At 45.9% G+C, this 19483-nt stretch overlaps 1 protein-coding gene across 4 annotated transcripts in view; it reads right to left on the reverse strand.

The window, feature by feature from the left end:
- Positions 1-19483, reverse strand: part of cdk19 (cyclin dependent kinase 19) — a 410414-nt gene that overhangs the window by 373996 nt on the left and 16935 nt on the right. For 3 of the 4 annotated variants that reach the window (XM_070885689.1, XM_070885688.1, XM_070885692.1), the window contains exon 2: positions 5216-5291. In XM_070885689.1, the coding sequence (XP_070741790.1) occupies positions 5216-5291 (76 nt within the window). Of the gene's footprint in view, positions 1-5215; positions 5292-11783; positions 11898-19483 lie in introns of all 4 variants that reach the window. The other variant, XM_070885690.1, reaches the window with a different exon arrangement.

The raw sequence follows: 19483 nt of genomic DNA on the forward strand, positions 1-19483 counted from the left end.
GGTCGATCAGGATATGTGCCGATTACAAGGCCACCATCAATCGGGTGTCACTCCAAGACCAGTACCCACGACCGAGAGCGGAGGACCTCTTTGCGACGCTGTCCGGTGGCAAACTTTTTTCAAAATTGGACCTGACTTCAGCTTACATGACCCAGGAGCTGCCGAGTGAGTCGAAGAAGCTGACCAACATCATGACACACAACGGGTTGTTTGAGTATAACAGATGTCCGTTCGGGATTCGTTCGCCGCCACGATCTTTCAGCGAAATATGGAAAGCCTCCTCAAGTCGATTCCAAGGACGGTGGTTTTTCAAGACGACATCCTCCTCACGGGTCGTGATATTGAAGAACACCTCCACAACCTGGAGGAGGTGCTACACAGACTGGACCGGGTAGGGCTGCGATTGAAAAAGGCGAAGTGCGTCTTCTTAGCTCCAGAGGTAGAATTCCTGGGGAGGAGGGTAGCAGCAGATGGGATCAGATCTACTGGGTCCAAAACGGAAGCGATCCAGAGAGCAACCAGACTCTGTAACACAACGGAGCTGCATTCGTTCCTGGGGCTCCTAACCTATTTTGGTAACTTTCTTCCCAAATTGAGCCCACTGTTAGAGCCGCTACAAGTGCTCCAAAGCAAAGGTCGCGATTGGGTCTGGGGGGACAGCCAGGAAAGGGCTTTTGATAGAGCACACAATTTGTCATGCTCCAACAAACTGTTAATGTTATATGACCCGTGTAAGAAACTTGTTTTAACGTGCGATGCGTCGTGCTATGGGGTCGGGTGTGTGTTGTAGTATGTGAATGCCAATGGTCAGTCACAGCCGATAGCTTATGCCTCCAGAAGTCTGTCCCAGGCAGAAAAGGGCTACGGGATGGTAGAAAAGGAAATGCAAGCATGTGTATATGCAGTAAAAAATATGCACCAGTACCTGTTTGGCAGGAAATGTGAGCTGGAGACAGATCACAAACCCTTTTGGCCGACAACGATTAATTTAAATTAAATTTAAACAACAAAAACAAAAATATATTCCAGTGAAAAAGGGCAGTAAGAGAAGGGATAACCAGCCGTGGATAACTAAGGAAATAAAGGAGAGTATCAAATAAAAAAACAATGCTAATAAGGTGGCCAAGGTTAGTGGAAAACTAGAAGATTGGGAAAATTTTAAACGACAGCAAAGAATGACTAAGAAAGCAATAAAGAAAGGAAAGATAGATTATGAAAGTAAACTTGCGGAAAACATAAAAACAGATAGTAAAAGCTTTTACCGATATATAAAACGGAAGAGAGTGACTAAAGTCAATGTTGGTCTCTTAGAAGATGAGAAGGGGGATTTAATAATGGGAAATGTGGAAATGGCTGAGATCTTAAACAATTATTTTGCTTCGGTCGTCACAGTGGAAGACACAAAAACCATGACAAAAATTGCTGGTCACGGGAATGTGGGAAGGGAAGATCTTGAGACAATCACTATTACTAGGGGGGGTAGTGCTGGACAGGCTAATGGGACTCAAGGTAGACAAGTCCCCTGGTCCTGATGAAATGCATCCCAGGGTGTTAAAAGAGATGGCGGAAGTTATAGCAGATGCATTCGTTATAATCTACCAAAATTCTCTGAACTCTGGGGAGGTACCAGCGGATTGGAAAGCAGCTAATGTAACGCCTCTGTTTAAAAAAGGGGGCAGACAAAAGGCAGGTAACTATAGGCTGGTTAGTTTAACATCTGTCGTGGGGAAAATGCTTGAAGCTATCATTAAGGAAGAAATAGCGCGACATCTAGATAGGAATAGTGCAATCAAGCAGACGCAACATGGATTCATGAAGGGGAAATCATGTTTAACTAATTTACTGGAATTCTTTGAGGATATAACGAGCATGGTGGATAGAGGTGTACCGATGGATGTGGTGTATTTAGATTTCCAAAAGGCATTCGATAAGGTGCCAAACAAAAGGTTATTGCAGAAGATAAAGGTACGCGGAGTCAGAGGAAATGTATTAGCATGGATCGAGAATTGGCTGGCTAACAGAAAGCAGAGAGTCGGGATAAATGGGTCCTTTTCGGGTTGGAAATCAGTGGTTAGTGGTGTGCAACAGGGATCGGTGCTGGGATCACAACTGTTTACAATATACATAGATGACCTGGGAGAGGGGATAGAGTGTAGTGTAACAAAATTTGCAGATGTCACAAAGATTAGTGGGAAAGCAGGTTGTGTAGAGGACACAGAGAGGCTACAAAGAGATTTAGATAGGTTAAACGAATGGGCTAAGGTTTGGCAGATAGAATTCAATGTCGGAAAATGTGAGGTCATCCACCTTGGAAAAAAAAACAGTAAAAGGGAATATTATTTGAATGGGGAGAAATTACAACATGCTGCGGTGCAGAGGGACCTGGGGGTCCTTGTGCATGAATCCCAAAAAGTTAGTTTGCAGGTGCAGCAGGTAATCAGGAAGGCGAATGGAATGTTGGCCTTCATTGCGAGAGGGATGGAGTACAAAAGCAGGGAGGTCCTGCTGCAACTGTACAGGGTATTGGTGAGGCCGCACCTGGAGTACTGCGTGCAGTTTTGGTCACCTTACTAGCCTTGGAGGGGGTACAGAGACGATTCACTAGGCTGATTCCGGAGATGAGGGGGTTACCTTATGATGATAGATTGAGTAGACTGGGTCTTTACTCGTTGGAGTTCAGAAGGATGAGGGGTGATCCTATAGAAACATTTAAAATAATGAAAGGGATAGACAAGATAGAGGCAGAGAGGTTGTTTACACTGGTCGGGGAGACTAGAACTAGGGGGCACAGCCTCAAAATACGGGGGAGCCAATTTAAAACAGAGTTGAGAAGGAATTTCTTCTCCCAGAGAGTTGTGAATCTGTGGAATTCTCTGACCAAGGAAGCAGTTGAGGCTAGCTCATTGAATGTATTCAAATCACAGATAGATAGATTTTAACCAATAAGGGAATTAAGGGTTATGGGGAGCGGGCAGGTAAGTGGAGCTGAGTCCACGGCCAGATCAGCCATGATCTTTTTGAATAGCGGAGCAGTCTCACGGGGCTAGATGGCCTACTCCTGTTCCTAATTCTTATGTTCTTATGTTTCATAGGCGCAAGGATGAACTCTCGATTCAGGCCAATTGCCTACTATGGGGAAACTGAGTCGTCGTCATGCCCCAGTTGGACAGAGAAGTGTTTATCAGAGAACTTCACAATGAGCACTCGGGCATTGTCATGATGAAGGCATTTGCCAGGTCACACGTTTGGTGTCCAGGGATAGATGCAGACCTGGAACTTTGTGTTCGCAGGTGCAACACGTGTGCTCAGCTGGGCAACGCACCCAGGGAAGACCCCCTTAGCCCCTGGTCCTGGCCCACCAAGCCATGGTCACGCATCCATGTGGACTACGCAGGCTCTTTTATGGGAAAAATATTTTTGGTTGTAGTAGACGCCTACTCCAAATGGATTGAGTGTGCCATTTTAAATTCAAGCCCATTATCTGCCACGGTAGAAAGTCTACGGGCAATGTTCGCTGCCCATGGTCTACCGGATGTCTTGGTCAGCGACAATGGCCCGTGCTTCACAAGCACTGAATTCCAGAATTTCATGCCAGGCAATGGAATCAACCATGTCAGAACGGTACCGTTCAAGCCGGCCTAAAACGGCCAGGCGGAACGAGCAGTGCAGATAATCAAACAGGGGATGCTCAGAATCCAAGGGAGTTCCCTACAAAGCCGCTTATCACGCCTCCTGTTGGCCAATAGATCCCGACCACACTCGCTCACAGGGATTCCACCTGCAGAGCTGCTAATGAAAAGGACGTTCAAAGCCAGGTTATCCCTTATACACCCTACTGTGAAAGAAATTGTTGAGAGCAGGCGTCAGTCACAATGTGACTACCATGACAGGAATGCGAGGACGCAATGTATTGATGTCAATGACCGTGTTTTTGTCCTTAATTATGCTGCAGGGCCCAAATGGCTTGCAGGCACTGTGATTGCCAAAGAGGGAAATAGGGTTTTGGTCGTTAAACTTACCAATGGATAAATCTGCCGCAAACATGTGGATCAAACTAAAAGGAGGTTTAGCAACCCCATAGAAGAAGCAGAGGAAGAACACGACGTGGAGTTTACTCCACCACAGGTGACCGAACACCGGAACCGAGTGGAGGAGAGCCCAGTCACTGTGGCAGTCCGGACAGGCCTGAGGCACCACAAACAGCAGACACTCAGGCCAGCGCCCAACAACCGGAGCCCCAACTCAGGCGCTCTACAAGGGAGTGTAAACCACCAGAGAGACTTAACCTGTGATCCCAATAAGACTTTGGGGGAGAGGTGATATCATGTATTCAACTATCATTGTAACCCATGTCTAAGCTGACCTAAGTTGTACACCTTGAGAACACTGACCACAAGGGGGTGAACTTGTGGGAGACACTCCTAACCTGGACTTTCTGGTCTAAAAAGGGAAGCTCCACCCACCTTCATCACTTGAGGTCTTGGCAATAAAGGTAACTGGTCACAGAGTGACCTTCTCTCAAGTATGAGCCTCGTGTGCATTTATACGTATAGTAAGGACATATCAGTGATGACGTTGTTATCACTGGTGCAGTGGCCCGGGGCGCTATCCATGTGAGCAGAGCGCTACCGGTTAGCGCGGCTGCTAAACTCACGCAGAGTTTCGCGGGAGTCGGTATTGGCACTGTCTCCGGAGGCGCTGACGGGAGGCAGAAATGACCCAAACTTTTCCCCTAAGTATATAATAAGATATATGATAATGAAGGAGGAAAGATGCAAATTTGTTTGAGCAATTCTAAAGTTTTATTTATTTCTTAATGTCTTATAAACATTCACATTATCATCATCATCATAAGCAGTCCCTCGAAATCGAGGAAGACTTGCTTCCACTCCAAAATTAAGTTCTCAGGTGGCTGTACAGTCCAATATGGGAAGTACAGTCTCTGTCGCAGGTGGGACAGTCGTTGGAGGAAATGCTGGAATTTCCCTTTTATAGAACCGAGCTATTGCATACAATTTTCTACTATTTAATGCTAACACTAATTTAACAAATATAGGTTAATACTAAAGGAATTGCCCAGTTCAATCACAGGTTTTACATCCCACTATCTCATACACACATAGCATTAAAAAATTCCATCATAGGTCGTAAGAAATAGTGTTACAGAATAATACATCTCAGGTACACAAACTGTGAGTCATTCTTGTATACTTACCGCGATCTCTCTGCACGCAGACATGGATATACCAGTGCCTTCAATCTGTTTAAGAGCATACTCTTTCTCATCGTTCCTATCAGAGGAAATGAAAAGTTCAAAACAGTTAAAATGGGAAGGAAAGTATAACATCTTTTCTGAAAATCATAGTTAAATACACATTAGTCCCAAACAAATGTGAGATCTCAAAATTAGGTTTTAAGATTGCAACTTAGTAATTACAGAAATAAAATAGAAACATCAAGCTGAAATAAAAACAGAAAAGGCTAGAATAAAAAAGAAATCTTATGGAAGATGAAAGAATGTTAAGATACAAAATGACTATTTTACTTTGCGTTTTACACTAATTGTGGTTGTGGAAATGAAAAGGCACAAAAGGAATAAATGAAGCAATTATAAAGGAAAACATTACATATGGAGGTTATGCTGAAAAGGCTGGTGCAACTCTAAATAGAAAAAAGACACCAAGCCCTAAGGGCATGTATCCTAAAATGCTGAGAGAAATCAGAAAATAGCAGAGCTTCTGGCCACAATCTTTCAAACATCCTTGGATGGGAACATCAAAATGAAGAAAGGAATATAAACCTTTAGACCAGGCGGCCTAACATCGATAGTGGAAAATAATGGCTGGAGTTGCTTTTGCAGCATGGAGAATGAAGGGAGTGGACTAGGATGTTGGCCCCTATTTTCCACTTGCTGGATTTTTGGCACCCGTGCATGTTAACCTACGATTTCTTTGTGTACATTTGCGCCAGCAAAAAAAAAAATCGGGACTTTCGCCAAAGAAATATTTGAATTTGGTGCAGCGCTCTCTGAAGTTAGTCTGGGGGGGGGGGGTGGCGGAGCTTCAAGTCTGTGCTAAAAACTCTCTGGGCATGCACGAAAAACTGAAGTTGCCAGGGCAACCAGAGACGCTGAAGCAAGCTGAAGCCACCTCCCCCAAAAGGACTGCTACCCCACCTCTGCCAAAAGGGCCACACAAGACCTCTCCCCCTGCTGGATCCACGGCCACCGCACCACACCCCGCCCCCCCCCCCCGGCTGGATCTGCTGCCACTGCTCCCCCACGCCCCTGGCTGGACCCGCTGCAATCCCAGGCCGAACTTCAACTCGCAGAGGGGGCTATTCGGCCCGGGATTGCTGTGGCTCCAGCCAGTGGGGAATAGTCCTTTCGGCCTGGGATTGCAGCAGGTCCAGTCGGTAGGAAGCAGTCCTTTCGGCCTGGGATTGCAGCGGGTCCAGCCGGTGGGGTGCAGTCCTTTCGGCCTGGGATTGCTGTGGCTCCAGCCAGTGGGAAGCAGTCCTTTCGGCCTGGGATTGCAGCGGGTCCAGCCAGTGGGGAGCAGTCCTTTCGGCCTGGGATTGCAGCGGGTCCAGCCAGTGGGAAGCAGTCCTTTCAGCCTGGAATTGCTGTGGCTCCAGCCAGTGGGGAGCAGTCCTTTCGGCCTGGGTTTGCAGCGGGTCCAGCCAGTGGGAAGCAGTCCTTTCAGCCTGGGATTGCTGTGGCTCCAGCCAGTGGGGAGCAGTCCTTTCGGCCTGGGATTGCTGTGGCTTCAGCCAGTGGGGAGCAGTCCTTTCGGCCTGGGATTGCAGCGGGTCCAGCCAGTGGGAAGCAGTCCTTTCAGCCTGGGATTGCTGTGGGGGGAGCAGTCCTTTCGGCCCTGAAATCTTCTTCCCTTGCTCCCAAAAGAGTTCCATGTGAAAAAAAAGGTATTTTATTGTGAATTTTTATTGCCTCACTCCTGTCCTCTTATGCCCCACGCTGATTCCTTAAGTTAACAAATGTTGTTTTCTTGTGGGGCTTTTGGGCAGTGCGCGCCGCACTAAAAAAAATCGTGGACAGCCAAATCGATTAAGTCCAGAAAAACGGCGCCCGATCCCATTTTGACTTGTGTCTGTGGCAAAAAAAAGTTTAGATTGGCACACATGCCAAAAACTGTTTGGACGCCAAAAAACGGCGCACAATCGTGGCGAATATAGGGGCCGTTAAGAGCATAGAGACTCTTATGTTAAGCAAAATGCATGTTCCTTTGTGCTTGAGTTGGAGTTCTGACACCTGATGGCTTCTGGGATTATAAATTTACATTGGAGTGAGACTCTTGCACAGTAGCATTCTGTTTTGTTTACATTGGGCCTCTGACTGTTGTGAACCAGCTAGCTTGGTAAGGGTCATAAAGTATTGAGAGAAAATGTACCCAGTGGAGTTTGGTAGCGTGGGACAGGCTTTGATCTGGCATCACTGTGGAGGTGGCACTTGGGATATGGCAGAACATAAGAACATAAGAAATAGGAGCAGGGGTAGGCCACCTGGCCCCTCAAGCCTGCTCCGCCATGTAATAAGATCATGGCTGATCTGATCATGGACTCAGCTCCACTTCCCTGCCCACTCCCCATAACCTTTTACTCCCTTATCGCTCAAAGATCTGTCTATCTCAAATATATTCAATGACCCAGTCTCCACAGCTTTCTGGGGCAGAGAATTCCATAGATTTACAACCCGCTAAGAGAAGAAATTCCTCCACCTCAGTTTTAAATGGGCGGCCCCTTATTCTGAGACTATGTCCCCTAGTTTTAGCTTCCCCTGTGAGTGGAAATATCCTTTCTTCATCTACCTTGTCGAGCCCGCTCATTATCTTATATGTTTCAATAAAATCACCTCTCATTCCTGAACTCCAATGGTCAGATTGTACTTCCTCTTATTTTGAGCGAGCTAAACCTTGCCTTCCAATCTCGGATATGCCAAACCTCAGGTTTCCTTCCCATAGCAAATAATTAGGAAGGCAAATGGAATGTTGGCCTTTATTGCAAGGAGGATAGAGTATAAAAGCAGCGAAGTCCTGCAACAATTGTACAGGGTATTGGTGAGGCTACACCTGGAGTACTGCGTACAGTTTTTGTCTCCATATTTAAGGAAGGATATACTTGCATTGGAGGCTGTTCAGAGAAGGTTCACTAGGTTGATTCCAGAGATGAGGGAGTTGACTTATGAAGATAGGTTGAGTAGGTTGGGTAGATTCAACCAGCAACTGTTTTTCAGGCAATAACCAACCTACTCAGCCTCTAATGTGGTGAGCAGGAAGCATGCACACACTGGATTGCACTGATGCATATGAGGAGATCATCATCATAGGCGGTCCCTCGAAACGAGGATGACTTGCTTCCACGCCAAAACAAAAGGATGAGTTCACAGGTGTTTCGAAAAAAGAACCCGAACTACATCCTCAAGGGTGGAAGATGCCTGTGCGTGGATTTTTTTAACGTGTGGTGGCCGTTGCACACCAGCCACCACATGGGCTCGACAGAGCTAGGTCTTGGTCTAGTGACAAGGATTACCCAAGACAACTGGAGACCTGCTCTGCTGCACAGACCAGCATATCACAGTGTGGACTGGCCCGTGCTGCCCCTGGCCCCGAACTCACGCCTCCCCTGGGCCCCGATCGCAGCCCTCCACAGACTCTCACAGCTCACTTCGCCCCGATCTCGTCGCTCCTGCTGCACCAATCACCGACCTGGACCTTGCTGACGTCACTCTTCGTTGCCGTTGCCCTCCTGCACCAGCTCGCGCTGTACCTTGTAGTGGCATGCCTCCACGCTGCTCACAGACAGTCGCTCACCGCTCCTTTTATGGCCCTAACCTGCCGCTGATGGTCTCTCGCAGGTCGGGGGCTCCATGCTGCTTCCAGGCATACTAGGAGAGTGGGTATGCTGTATAGCCTAATACTGCACAATATGAATTTAGATAACATTATCAAACCGCTGAGTAAAAGCATCCAGTCCAAGCCCAGGCTTTTGGGAGAGACTGAGGCCTTCAAGTAAAAATTTCATGAAGGCATTAAATGATTAGACATAAAAGATCCCATGGCACTATTTGTAAATTAATGAGTTCTTTCGTTGTCCTTCGCTCTCATCAACACCATAAAAACAAATTAATTGGTCATTTATCTTACCTTGCTGTGCGCAACTTGGCTGCCACATTTGCCTACATAACAATGATGACTACATTTCAATATAGGGCATATACTGTCACATAGGGTTGGAGGAGGTTACAGAACCAGGGAGGATGAGGGTAAGGATATTGAATTCAATGTATTGAGGGACTGGGGGGGCAATGGAGGTATGTGAGGACATAAGTAATAGGGAAAAAGACTAGCAAGGAGAGCTTCATAGAAGTTAAGACATGAATAAGGATTGCAGTGATGGGGGTGGGGAGGCAGGGTAGAGAAAAGTAGAGGTAGACGATGCTGCACACATGGAAATGGATGGTCTTGCTGATGGATAGAGTATGGGAATTGAAACTCAGCCCAGTCTCATGTTGAACATTGTCAGATCCCGCCTTAGCAGGCAAGTGGGGAGGGGTTGCCATTGGAACGAGTGTATAGTGTTTTTAGCAAGAGCTGAACAGCATGGCTTTGGTCTTCCTGATGTTATATTGGAGAAAGTTCTGGCTCATCCATTACTTTACATCAAACAAGTGGTGGTTGTGGAGTTGAGGGTGGTAGCAGAGAAATAGAACTGGATGTCATCACCATATATATGGAAGCTGACCGTGTGAATACGAATGATGTCATAAAGAGGATACATGCAGTTAAGGTTTAGAAGATCAAGGATGGAAAATAGGGCACTATCAAGGTGACAATGCAGGACATGAGAAAAATCCATTTCAGGGGATCAGTTGGCTACATTGGAACACACAGGAGTGAGGGTAGTGCCACAGAGGTAGACTACAAAAAGAGAGTGGAGAAGGATGGAATGGTCAAATATGTTGAATGCCATATTAGTGGTCACAAAGTATGCTGTTGGTTACTTTGACAAGGTCAGTCTCAGTACTGTGGGCCAGGAAAAAAAACAAGACTAGGAAAATTGACACTCACGCCTATAACCTCCAGACAGCTGAAATGTTCTGTCATATCTGATCGCTCCCTGCTAACCACATTATGATCAGTAATACAGATGAAATATAATGCTAGATTGTCTGATCAATGTTATTTTATCACTGGCATTAAAATGTGTGGGGGAAGGTGGGGTTGGTGGCAGAATTTGTAGGGTGATAGTTTTAGCCTAATTGCTGGTGATTGGGATGGAGTTGGCCTTGATGAATTTGATTTTGCTCCATGTATGGAAGTTAATGGCTGCATTTCTGCTCAATTCCTGATGGAGGGTTTGATGATCATGCATGGGTGAGACTGAGGTTGTCCTGATTTCAGCTCAATGGGGGAAAGAGTGCTCTAATTTCTAGTCACTGGGAGAGAGCGATTTGTGGCGGAGGGAAATAAATAATTCCAGAGAGGTCTTTTATAGCATTTTGGTCACTTTCTATTTACTTCCTTACCTTGGTTTGGCAAAACATCCTATGCCAATACTCCATCTTGCATTTCACTGTTTCTGTAAATTCCGCACATTTTGCCGCAAGTTAAGGAAGCCATCTCTGCTCAAGAGACCAGATTTCGAGGAACACAGAGATCATGGATTGGTAGGGCTGAGACGGTTATAGAAATAGGGAGGGGCAAAAACCTGAACAGGAGGATGAAAATTTCAAATTGAGGCACTGTGGACCATGAGCCAGTAGGTCAGCAACCACACAGGTACCGGGCCAAGTGAGACTGGGTGTGGGTTCGCATACAGAGAGTAGAGGTTTGGATGAGCTCAAGTTTATGGAGGGTGGAAGTTGGGAGGCTGGCCAGGAGAGCATTGAAATAATCAAGTCTGGAAGTAATGAAACCATGGATGAGGGTTTAGCAGCAGATGAACAGAGGCAAGGGTGGAGATGGGCGATGTTACAGAAGTGGAAGTCTTTGTAATGAAGAGGATATGGGGTTTTAGAATCATATAATTGTTGCAGCACAGAATGAGGCCATTCGGTCCGTCAAGCCTGTGCTGGCTCTGTGCAAGAGCACTTCAGCTAGTTCCAATCCCCTACCATTTCCCCATAGCCTTGCAATATTTTTACTTCAGGTACTTATCCAATTCCCCTTTGAAAGCCACGATTGAATCCGTCTCCACCACCCTTTTAGGCAGTGCATTCCAGATCATAACTACTCGCTGCGTAAAAAGGTTTTCCCTCATGTCGCCTTTGGTTCTTCTGTCAATCACCTTAAATCTGTGTCCTCTGTTTCTCGACCGTTCCGCCATTGGGAACAGTTTCTCTCTATCTATGTTTCGGCCCTTCATGATTTTGAACACCTATATCAAATCTCCTCTCAACCTTCTCTGCTCTAAAGAGAACAACCCCAGCTTCTCCAGTCTATCCACATAACTGAAGTCCCTCATCCCTGGAACCATTCTTGTAAATCTTTTCTGCACCCTCTCTGAGGCCTTCACATCCTTCCTAAAGTCCAGTGCCCAGAATTGGACACAATACTCCAGTTGAGGCTGAACTAGTGTTTTATAAATGTTCATCATCACCTTCTTGCTTTTATACTCTATGGGCTAGACTTTCACCTTCATTTTCAGCGGTTTTTTCAGCGCTACAGTTGTTTTTGGGAGTGAAACCGCCCGGCGAAAGTTTCCCCCTTACTTTTTGAAAGATACCACCCAAATCTCATAACGCTCGCTAGGAACAAACCGCTGACCTGCACCACCGAGAAAATCGCCAGGGCGTAAGTTTGGCCTCAACAGAAGTCCGTCCAGATCGCCGAGGGATCTGCCCTGTGAAAGCAGCTTAGACATGGTGGTAGATGAGTACTCTGCAAAGAAAGGTAAGTTAAAGGTTCTTTATTTTTTTTAAATTGTAAAATGACGATTAGCTTTAAAATTGTCTTGGGAATACTTTTAACTTTTAATTTTTTTTTTTTAAAGTGACATTTTTTTTTAAGTTTTCCCCCTTCCCAAGGCCCAACTGCAGCCTCGGAGTAAATTTTTTTTTTAATTTTAAGAACCGCCCGTTTCACTTAGTTTTGCCTTTAACCGCCGAGAAACCTGGTGCAAGATCCATTTTCTCACCAGGCGATTATTTTTAACTTAATTATGGAAATTCTGGCGGTTTTTCTGGGCAGGCAATTAGGCATCGTTGAGGGGCTCGCGAGAAAGTCTAGCCCTATGCCTCTATTTATGAAGCTCAGGATTCTGTATGATTTTTTAACCGCTTTCTCAACCTGCCCTGTCACCTACAACAATTTGTGCACCTATACCCCCAAGTCTCTCTGTTCATGCACCCCATTTAGAATTATACCCCTTAATTTATAATGCCTCTCCTTGTTCTTCCTACCAAAATGTATCACTTCACACTTTTCTGCATTAAATTTAATCTGCCACGTGTCTGCCCATTCCACCAGCCTATCTATGTCCTCTTGAAGTCTATCCCGCTCCTCCTCACTGTTCACTATACTTCCAAATTTTGGGCCCAAGTTTCAGGTGGACTTGCTCCTATTTTTTTGGAGCAACTAGTTTAGTGTGGAGTATCTTAGAAATTGCAATTCTCAGCATTTAGTTTGCTCCAGTTCTAGCGAGTTAGCTTAGTTTAGTTTTAGTTCCGTTTTCTTTTCCAAAGGGGGGCGTTACCAGCCACTTACGCCTGTTTTGCAAGTTGAGGCACCGAAAAGTTACTCCAAACTAACTTAGAATGGAGTAAGTGTCGACTTTTGTACGCTCAGAAAAACCTTGTGTACACTTTAGAATTAGACATAGGTAAGCCAGAGATAGGGTGGGAGCTTAGAGGGAAGTTAGGGGATTTTCCAAAGCATTAAACACTTCACATTTAAAAATAAAGAACCATCAGCAATAATAAATTATAAATAAATCACTAAATCAATACATAAAAAGTAAAAAGTTCCTACCTCACCTACCAGTTCGGGAGCACCGGGAGCTCGGCCAGGGCTAGGACCTACGTGCTGTAGGCTGGAAATCGGTACTCTACCCGCTCCAGAAGCCCATTCGGCCAGGCCTAGGGACTGGTGCTGCAGGCTGGAAAGGCACTCTGCAGGAGCCCATTCAGCCAGGGCTAGGGATTGGTGCTGCAGGCTGGAAATCGGCACTCTGCAGGAGCCCATTCGGCTAGGGCTGGGGACTGGTGCTGCAGGCTGGAAAGGCACTCTGCAGGAGCCCATTCAGCCAGGGCTAGGGATTGGTGCTGCAGGCTGGAAATCGGCACTCTGCAGGAGCCCATTCGGCTAGGGCTGGGGACTGGTGCTGCAGGCTGGAAAGGCACTCTGCAGGAGCCCATTCAGCCAGGGCTAGGGATTGGTGCTGCAGGCTGGAAATCGGCACTCTGCAGGAGCCCATTCGGCTAGGGCTGGGGACTGGTGCTGCAGGCTGGAAAGGCACTCTGCAGGAGCCCATTCAGCCAGGGCTAGGGGCTGGTGCTGCAGGCTGGAAATCGGCACTCTGCAGAAGCCCATTCGGCCAGGGCTAGGGGCTGCGTGCTGCAGGCCCCTCCCACACAGCCAGCAGCAAACGCACACAGAATCTGGGGGCCAGGTGCTACTGCACATGTGCGCAGACTCCACTGCGCACACGCGCAGCTACCGGCACTCTTTTTGGCCCAGGGCTGTAGCTCAGCCCCCCCCTCCCCACCACCGCTGTTGTGCTGCGTTGCGCTGACTGCTGAATAGGCCTACTGCACTCGGAGAATCGCGAGGTAAGTTTCTGGTGCGCTTTTCATTCCACAAAATCGGCGGGCCTCTCGGAGGTGTGCCGTTCTAGCGGATATCAGAAACTTGGGCCCATTGTGTCATCTGCAAATTTTGAAATTGTGCTCTGTACACCCAAGTCTAAGTCATTAATATATATCAAGAAAAGTAATGGTCCTAGTACTGACCCCTGGGGAACCCCACTGTGTGCCTTCTTCCAGTTCGATAAAGAACCGTTCACCAATACTCTCTTTTTTCTGTCACTTAGACAATTTCATATCCATGCTGCCATTGTCCCTTTTATCCCATGGGCTTCAACTTTGTTGGCAATCCTATTATGTGGCACTTTATCAAACGCCTTTTGGAAGTCCATGTACACAACATCAACCGCATTACCCTCATCAACCCTCTCTGCTATCTCTTCAAAAAACTCAATCAAGTTAGTTAAACACGATTTGCCTTTAACAAATCCGTGCTGCGCTCCTTAATTAATCCATACTCGTCAAAATAACTGTTAATTTTTTTCCCGGATTATCGTTTCTCAAAGCTTTCTCAGTGCCAAGGTTAAACTGTCTGGCCTGTAGTTGCTGGGTTTATCCTTACATCCTTTTTTCAACAAGGATTACATTACACAGGATTACATCGGATATACAGAAACAGGCCATTCGGCTCAACCAGTCCATGCCGCCGTTTATGCTCCACTCGAGCCTCCTCCCGTCTTTCCTCATCTAAATCTATCAGCATAACCCTCTATTCCCTTCTCTGTCATATGCATGTCTAGCCTCCCATTAAATGCACCTATACTATTTGCTTCAACCACTCCCTGTGATAGCAAGTTCCACATTTTCGCCACTCTTTGGGTAAAAAAAAGTTTCTTCTGAATTCCCGATTGGATTTCTTGGCGACTATCTTATATTGATGGCTCTAGTTATGCTCTTCCCCACAAGTGGAAACATTCTCTCTGTATCCACTCTATCAAAACCTTTCATAATCTTAAGACCTCAGCCTTCTTTTTTCAAGAGAAAAGAGACCCAGCCTGTTCATCCTTTCCCGATATGTATACACTTGCATATCTGGTATCATCCTTGTAAATCTTCTCTGCATCCTCTTTTATAATATGGCGACCAGAACTGTAAGCAGTACTCTAAGTGTGGTCGAACCAAGGTTCGATACAGGTTTAGCATAACTTCCCTACTTTTCATTTCCATCCCTCTAGAAATAAACCTTAATGTTTGGTTTGCTTTTTTATGGCCTTGCTAACCTGTGTCACAACTTTTAGTGATTTGTGCATTTGTACTCCGAGATCCCGTTGTTCCTCTACCCCACCTAGACTTGTACCCTCCAAGTAATAAGTGACCTCCCTATTCTTCCTACCAAAATGTAATACCTCACATTTATCTGTGCTGAACTTCATTTGCCAGTTTATTAATGTCTTCCAGTAATTTGTTGCAGTCCTCCTCAGTATTCTATGTTTCTATGACTATCTTCCCCAATTTGGTGTTATGCTCAAATTTAGAAATTGTGTTTTTGATTCCAAACTCAGAAAAGACTTGGATTTATATAGCGCCTTTCATGACCACCGAAAATCACAAAGCGTTTTACAGCCAATGACGTACTTTTGGAGTGTGGTCACTGTTGTAATGTAGGAAATGTCTAATTCGTTAATGTAAATTGTGAACAACCGTGCTCCCAGCACTGATCTTTGTGGAACACCACTAACCACCTTCTGCCATTGTGAATAGCTACCCTTTACCCCTACTCTCTGCTTTCTGTCTTGAAGACAGCTAGCTATCCATTCTGTTACTTGTCCCCTGACTCCGCATTCTCTGCCCTTGTCATCACTCTATTATGGAGTACCTCATCGATGGCCTTTTGAAAATCGAGAAAAATTACATCTGCTGCATTACCATTGTCTACTGTCTCTTACCTCTTCAAAAAATTAAATGAGGTTGGTCAAGCAAGACTTTCTCTTTTGAAATCCATGCTGATTATTCATTATTATATTTTTGGTTTCTAGACGTTCTATTTTCTCCTTTAGTAGGGAATTCATTATTTTTCCTACCATCAATGTTAAGCTGACTGGTCGATAATTCCTTGGACATGTTCTATCCCCCTTCTTGAATATAGGTGTAACATTTGCAATTCTCCAGTCCTCTGGCACCAACCCAGTATTGAAGGAGGATTGGAAGATTATGGTCAGTACCTCTGCAATTTCCACCTTTCCTTCCCTCCGCATCCTAGGATGCATCCCATCCAATCCTGGTGACTTATCTACTTTAAGCACAGCCAGTCTTTCTATTACCTCCTTGTTATCAATTTTTATCCCATCCAGTGTCTCAACTACCTCCTCTTTCACTATGATTTTGGTAGCATCTTCCTCCTTGGTAAAAACAGATGCAAAGCACTCATTTCGTACCTCAGCCATACCCTCGGTCTCCATGCGTAGGTCTCCTTTTTGGTCCCTAATCGGCTCCACCCCTCCTCTTACTATCCGTTTACTATTTATGTGCCTTTAGGAGACTTTTGGATTCCCTTTTATGTTAGCTGAAGTTTAACTCCGGGTGCTGAGATTGCAAACAGTCTGGTTCAGCCTGAGTCAGTGGCCAGGAAGGGGGTTGGAATCAATGGCCAGGGAACGGAATTTGTTGCAAGGCCAAGGACATTGGTTTTGGTCTTCCTAATGTTTAATTGGAGGAAATTTCAGTTCATCCAGGACTGGATGTTGGACAACCAAAACAACAACAACTTGTATTTATAAAGCGCCTTTAATGTAGTAAAATGTCCCAAGACGCTTCACAGGAGTATTATGAGATTAAAGAATTGGACACCGAGCCACATAAGTAAAAATTAGCGCAGGGGAGCAAAAGCTTGGTCAAAGAGGTATGTTTTAAGGAGTGCCTTGAAGGAGGAAAAAGAGGTAGAGAGGCGGAGAGGTTTAGGCAGGGAGTTCGAGGGCTTGGGGCCCAGGCAACAGAAGGCACGGCCACCAATGGTTGAGTAACTATAATCAGGGATGCTAAACAAGGTAGAATTCGAGCAGCGCAGATATCTCGGGGAGTTGTGGGGCTGGAAGAGATTACAGAGATAGGGATGGGCGAGGCCATGGAGGAATGTGATAATAAGGATCCAAGCAGTCTGATCGCACAGAGGCAGTGGAGGTCATGAGATGTAGTCATCAGTATACTTGTGGAATGTCTTTGAATTATGTCGCTGAGGGGCAGCATATTGATGAGAAATAAGAGGCGGTTAAGGATAGATCCTGGAAGGACTCCAGAGGGTGGGAAAAGAAACCATTGCAGAAGACTCTCCGGTTATGACTGGATAGCCAACAGTGGAAACAAGTGAAGGCAGTTCCACTCAGCTAGACAACAGAGGAGAGGCATTGGAGGAAAATAGTGTGGTCAACCATGTCAAAGACTGTAGAGAGGTTGAGAAAGATGAGGAGGATAGTACATCATGGTCACAGATGCAAAGCGCGTCATTTGTGGTCCATTTCAGTGCTGCGGCACAGGCAAAAACCTGATTGGAGAGGTTCAAACATGGATTTGTGGTAATGATGGGCATGGATTTGAGAGGCAACAACACGTTCAAGGACTTTGGGCAGATTGGAGATGTGGCTGTAGTTTGTAAGGTCAGAGGTGTCAAGGGTGTTTTTTTTGAGGAGGGTGATGATCATTTCAAAAGGAAAGGGACAGTACCTGAGGTGAGGGTAGCACTTACAATATCAGCAACATGGGAGCCACAAAGGGAAGTTGTGTGGTGAGCAGTTTAGTGGCAATATGATCGAGAGAGCAGGAGGTGGGTCTCATGGGCAAAATGAGCTGGTAGAGCACATGAGGGGAGATAGGAGAGAAACTAGACAAAGTTGCGGGTTCAGGGCTAGGGCAGGGAGGAACCTTGGGAAAAGCTTGGCTTGGTGGGCATGGAGGGATGAAAGCAGAGGCAACTGAACAGATGATCTCAATCTTAATGACAAAGAAGTCCATGAATTCCTCACTTGCTGTTGGAAGTTAAGGTGGATGGGGTAAGTAATAGAGAAAAGAAGCCACGGTTATCTTTGCATTCCCGATGATCCCAGAGGAGAGTGCAGTTTTGGCAGAGGAGAGCAGTGTTCAATAGTGGTTGATGTGGTACAGCCAGAGCTGGCGATGAATAGCAAAAGCAGTTGTGTGTTGTATATGTTCAAGTCTGCAGTCCTTCAACTTAAGGGAGCAAAGATCGGAGTCATACCTGGGGGAATGGCCAGGGTTGGGGAGAGTAAGGACAAGAGCATCATAAGCAAAGGTGGGGGAGTGATTGAGCAGACTGACAGCTGCAGTAGTATTATGGCGAATGGAAGGCCAAAGACTATACAGTTGGAACTTTGAAAGCGCAGTTGTAAGTGACTCGGGGGGAGTTTTTTCCCCAAGGGCAGACACAGAAGGAGGTGGGGATGAAAGGCGGAAGTGATCAGAGCAGAATAGAGAGGCCATGAGAGTGGCCATGAATATGGCTAGGAAAGCTTATATGGAGGGAGAGATAGTGGTGGTGGTGGGTGGGGGCTAGTTTGCTTTGAAAGATGTGTGCCGTGAAAATTTGGCACAAAAGTCCTGTGTTCATAGAGAATCTTCCATTTCAGTAGGTTCAGAATTTTCTTACAAGCTCATGGATTATTTATTCATGAATTCACTACTGTTTTCACCGCATTTCTTTTACGATATCACATTGCTCAGCTGCATGGCCATCTTCAAAGTAACTTGGAAAAGTCAGGATTGAGGCCCCAAGTTTCCGGCCGTGCCGAAAACGGCGCAGCCCCGAGCTGCACACCTGTTCTTTGCGGCTAAAAGTGCGCATGAAAAAAACTGCAAGATTCTCCAGCTCCTTGGAGCTCGATCTCTGCTTGGGGCGCGCACTTCACAGCGGGGGGGCGGAGCCAAACACTCATGCCGATTCTGTAAGCAGTGGGGGGCAGGTCTAATTTAAATGAGCCAACATCGTGCCGGCAACCCTGCGCGTGCGCGTTGGAGCGTGCGCGCACGCGCAGTGTCAAACAAACATTGGCACGCGGCCATTTTTAAAGGGACTGGAGAAAAAGTCAAGATTTGTCTCTTGGACCCCTGGAAAGGCTTGTAATTTAATTTTTGTGTGTGAGGGAGTGCTTTTAGCAGCACTGTTGAATAAATCACCTGCTGAAATCAGTGAGTTCAGCTTTTCACTGCTAAACTTGCAGAACAGGTGCTGCATTGGTGCATGCAAATTAAGGACTGTGTGTTTTGAGAAATAAGAGTGCCAATTCAACTTTGCAATGGATCAACGTCCACCAAGAACAAAGAATTACTTGCATGAGGAAGTAGAGATATTGGTCAACGTAACTGAGCAGAGATGGCAGGAGCTAGATACCAGCAACAGAGGTCGCATAGAAGTGCCTCCAAAAGAAATGAAGAAACGCTGGAACCAAGTTGCAGAAGATTACTGCGCAGTAGTGCATACCATGAGATCTGGAAGCCAGTGTAAAAAGAAATGGCACGACCTTGGTCAAGTAGTTAGTATAAGTAATATTTTCCATATTTAATTTAATCATAATTGTAACCTGGCTATCTGTATGTCCCACCTTGCAAACTGACACACTCTGTAAAAAGTTATATTTTACTCTTTGCAGAAGAAATTGGCCCACAACAAAAGGGAGGCAACTCGGACAAGAGGAGGCATGCCCAATCTGCATCCAC

This window comes from Pristiophorus japonicus, chromosome 7 (assembly GCF_044704955.1).
Source record: "Pristiophorus japonicus isolate sPriJap1 chromosome 7, sPriJap1.hap1, whole genome shotgun sequence".
NCBI classification, from domain to species: domain Eukaryota; kingdom Metazoa; phylum Chordata; class Chondrichthyes; family Pristiophoridae; genus Pristiophorus; species Pristiophorus japonicus.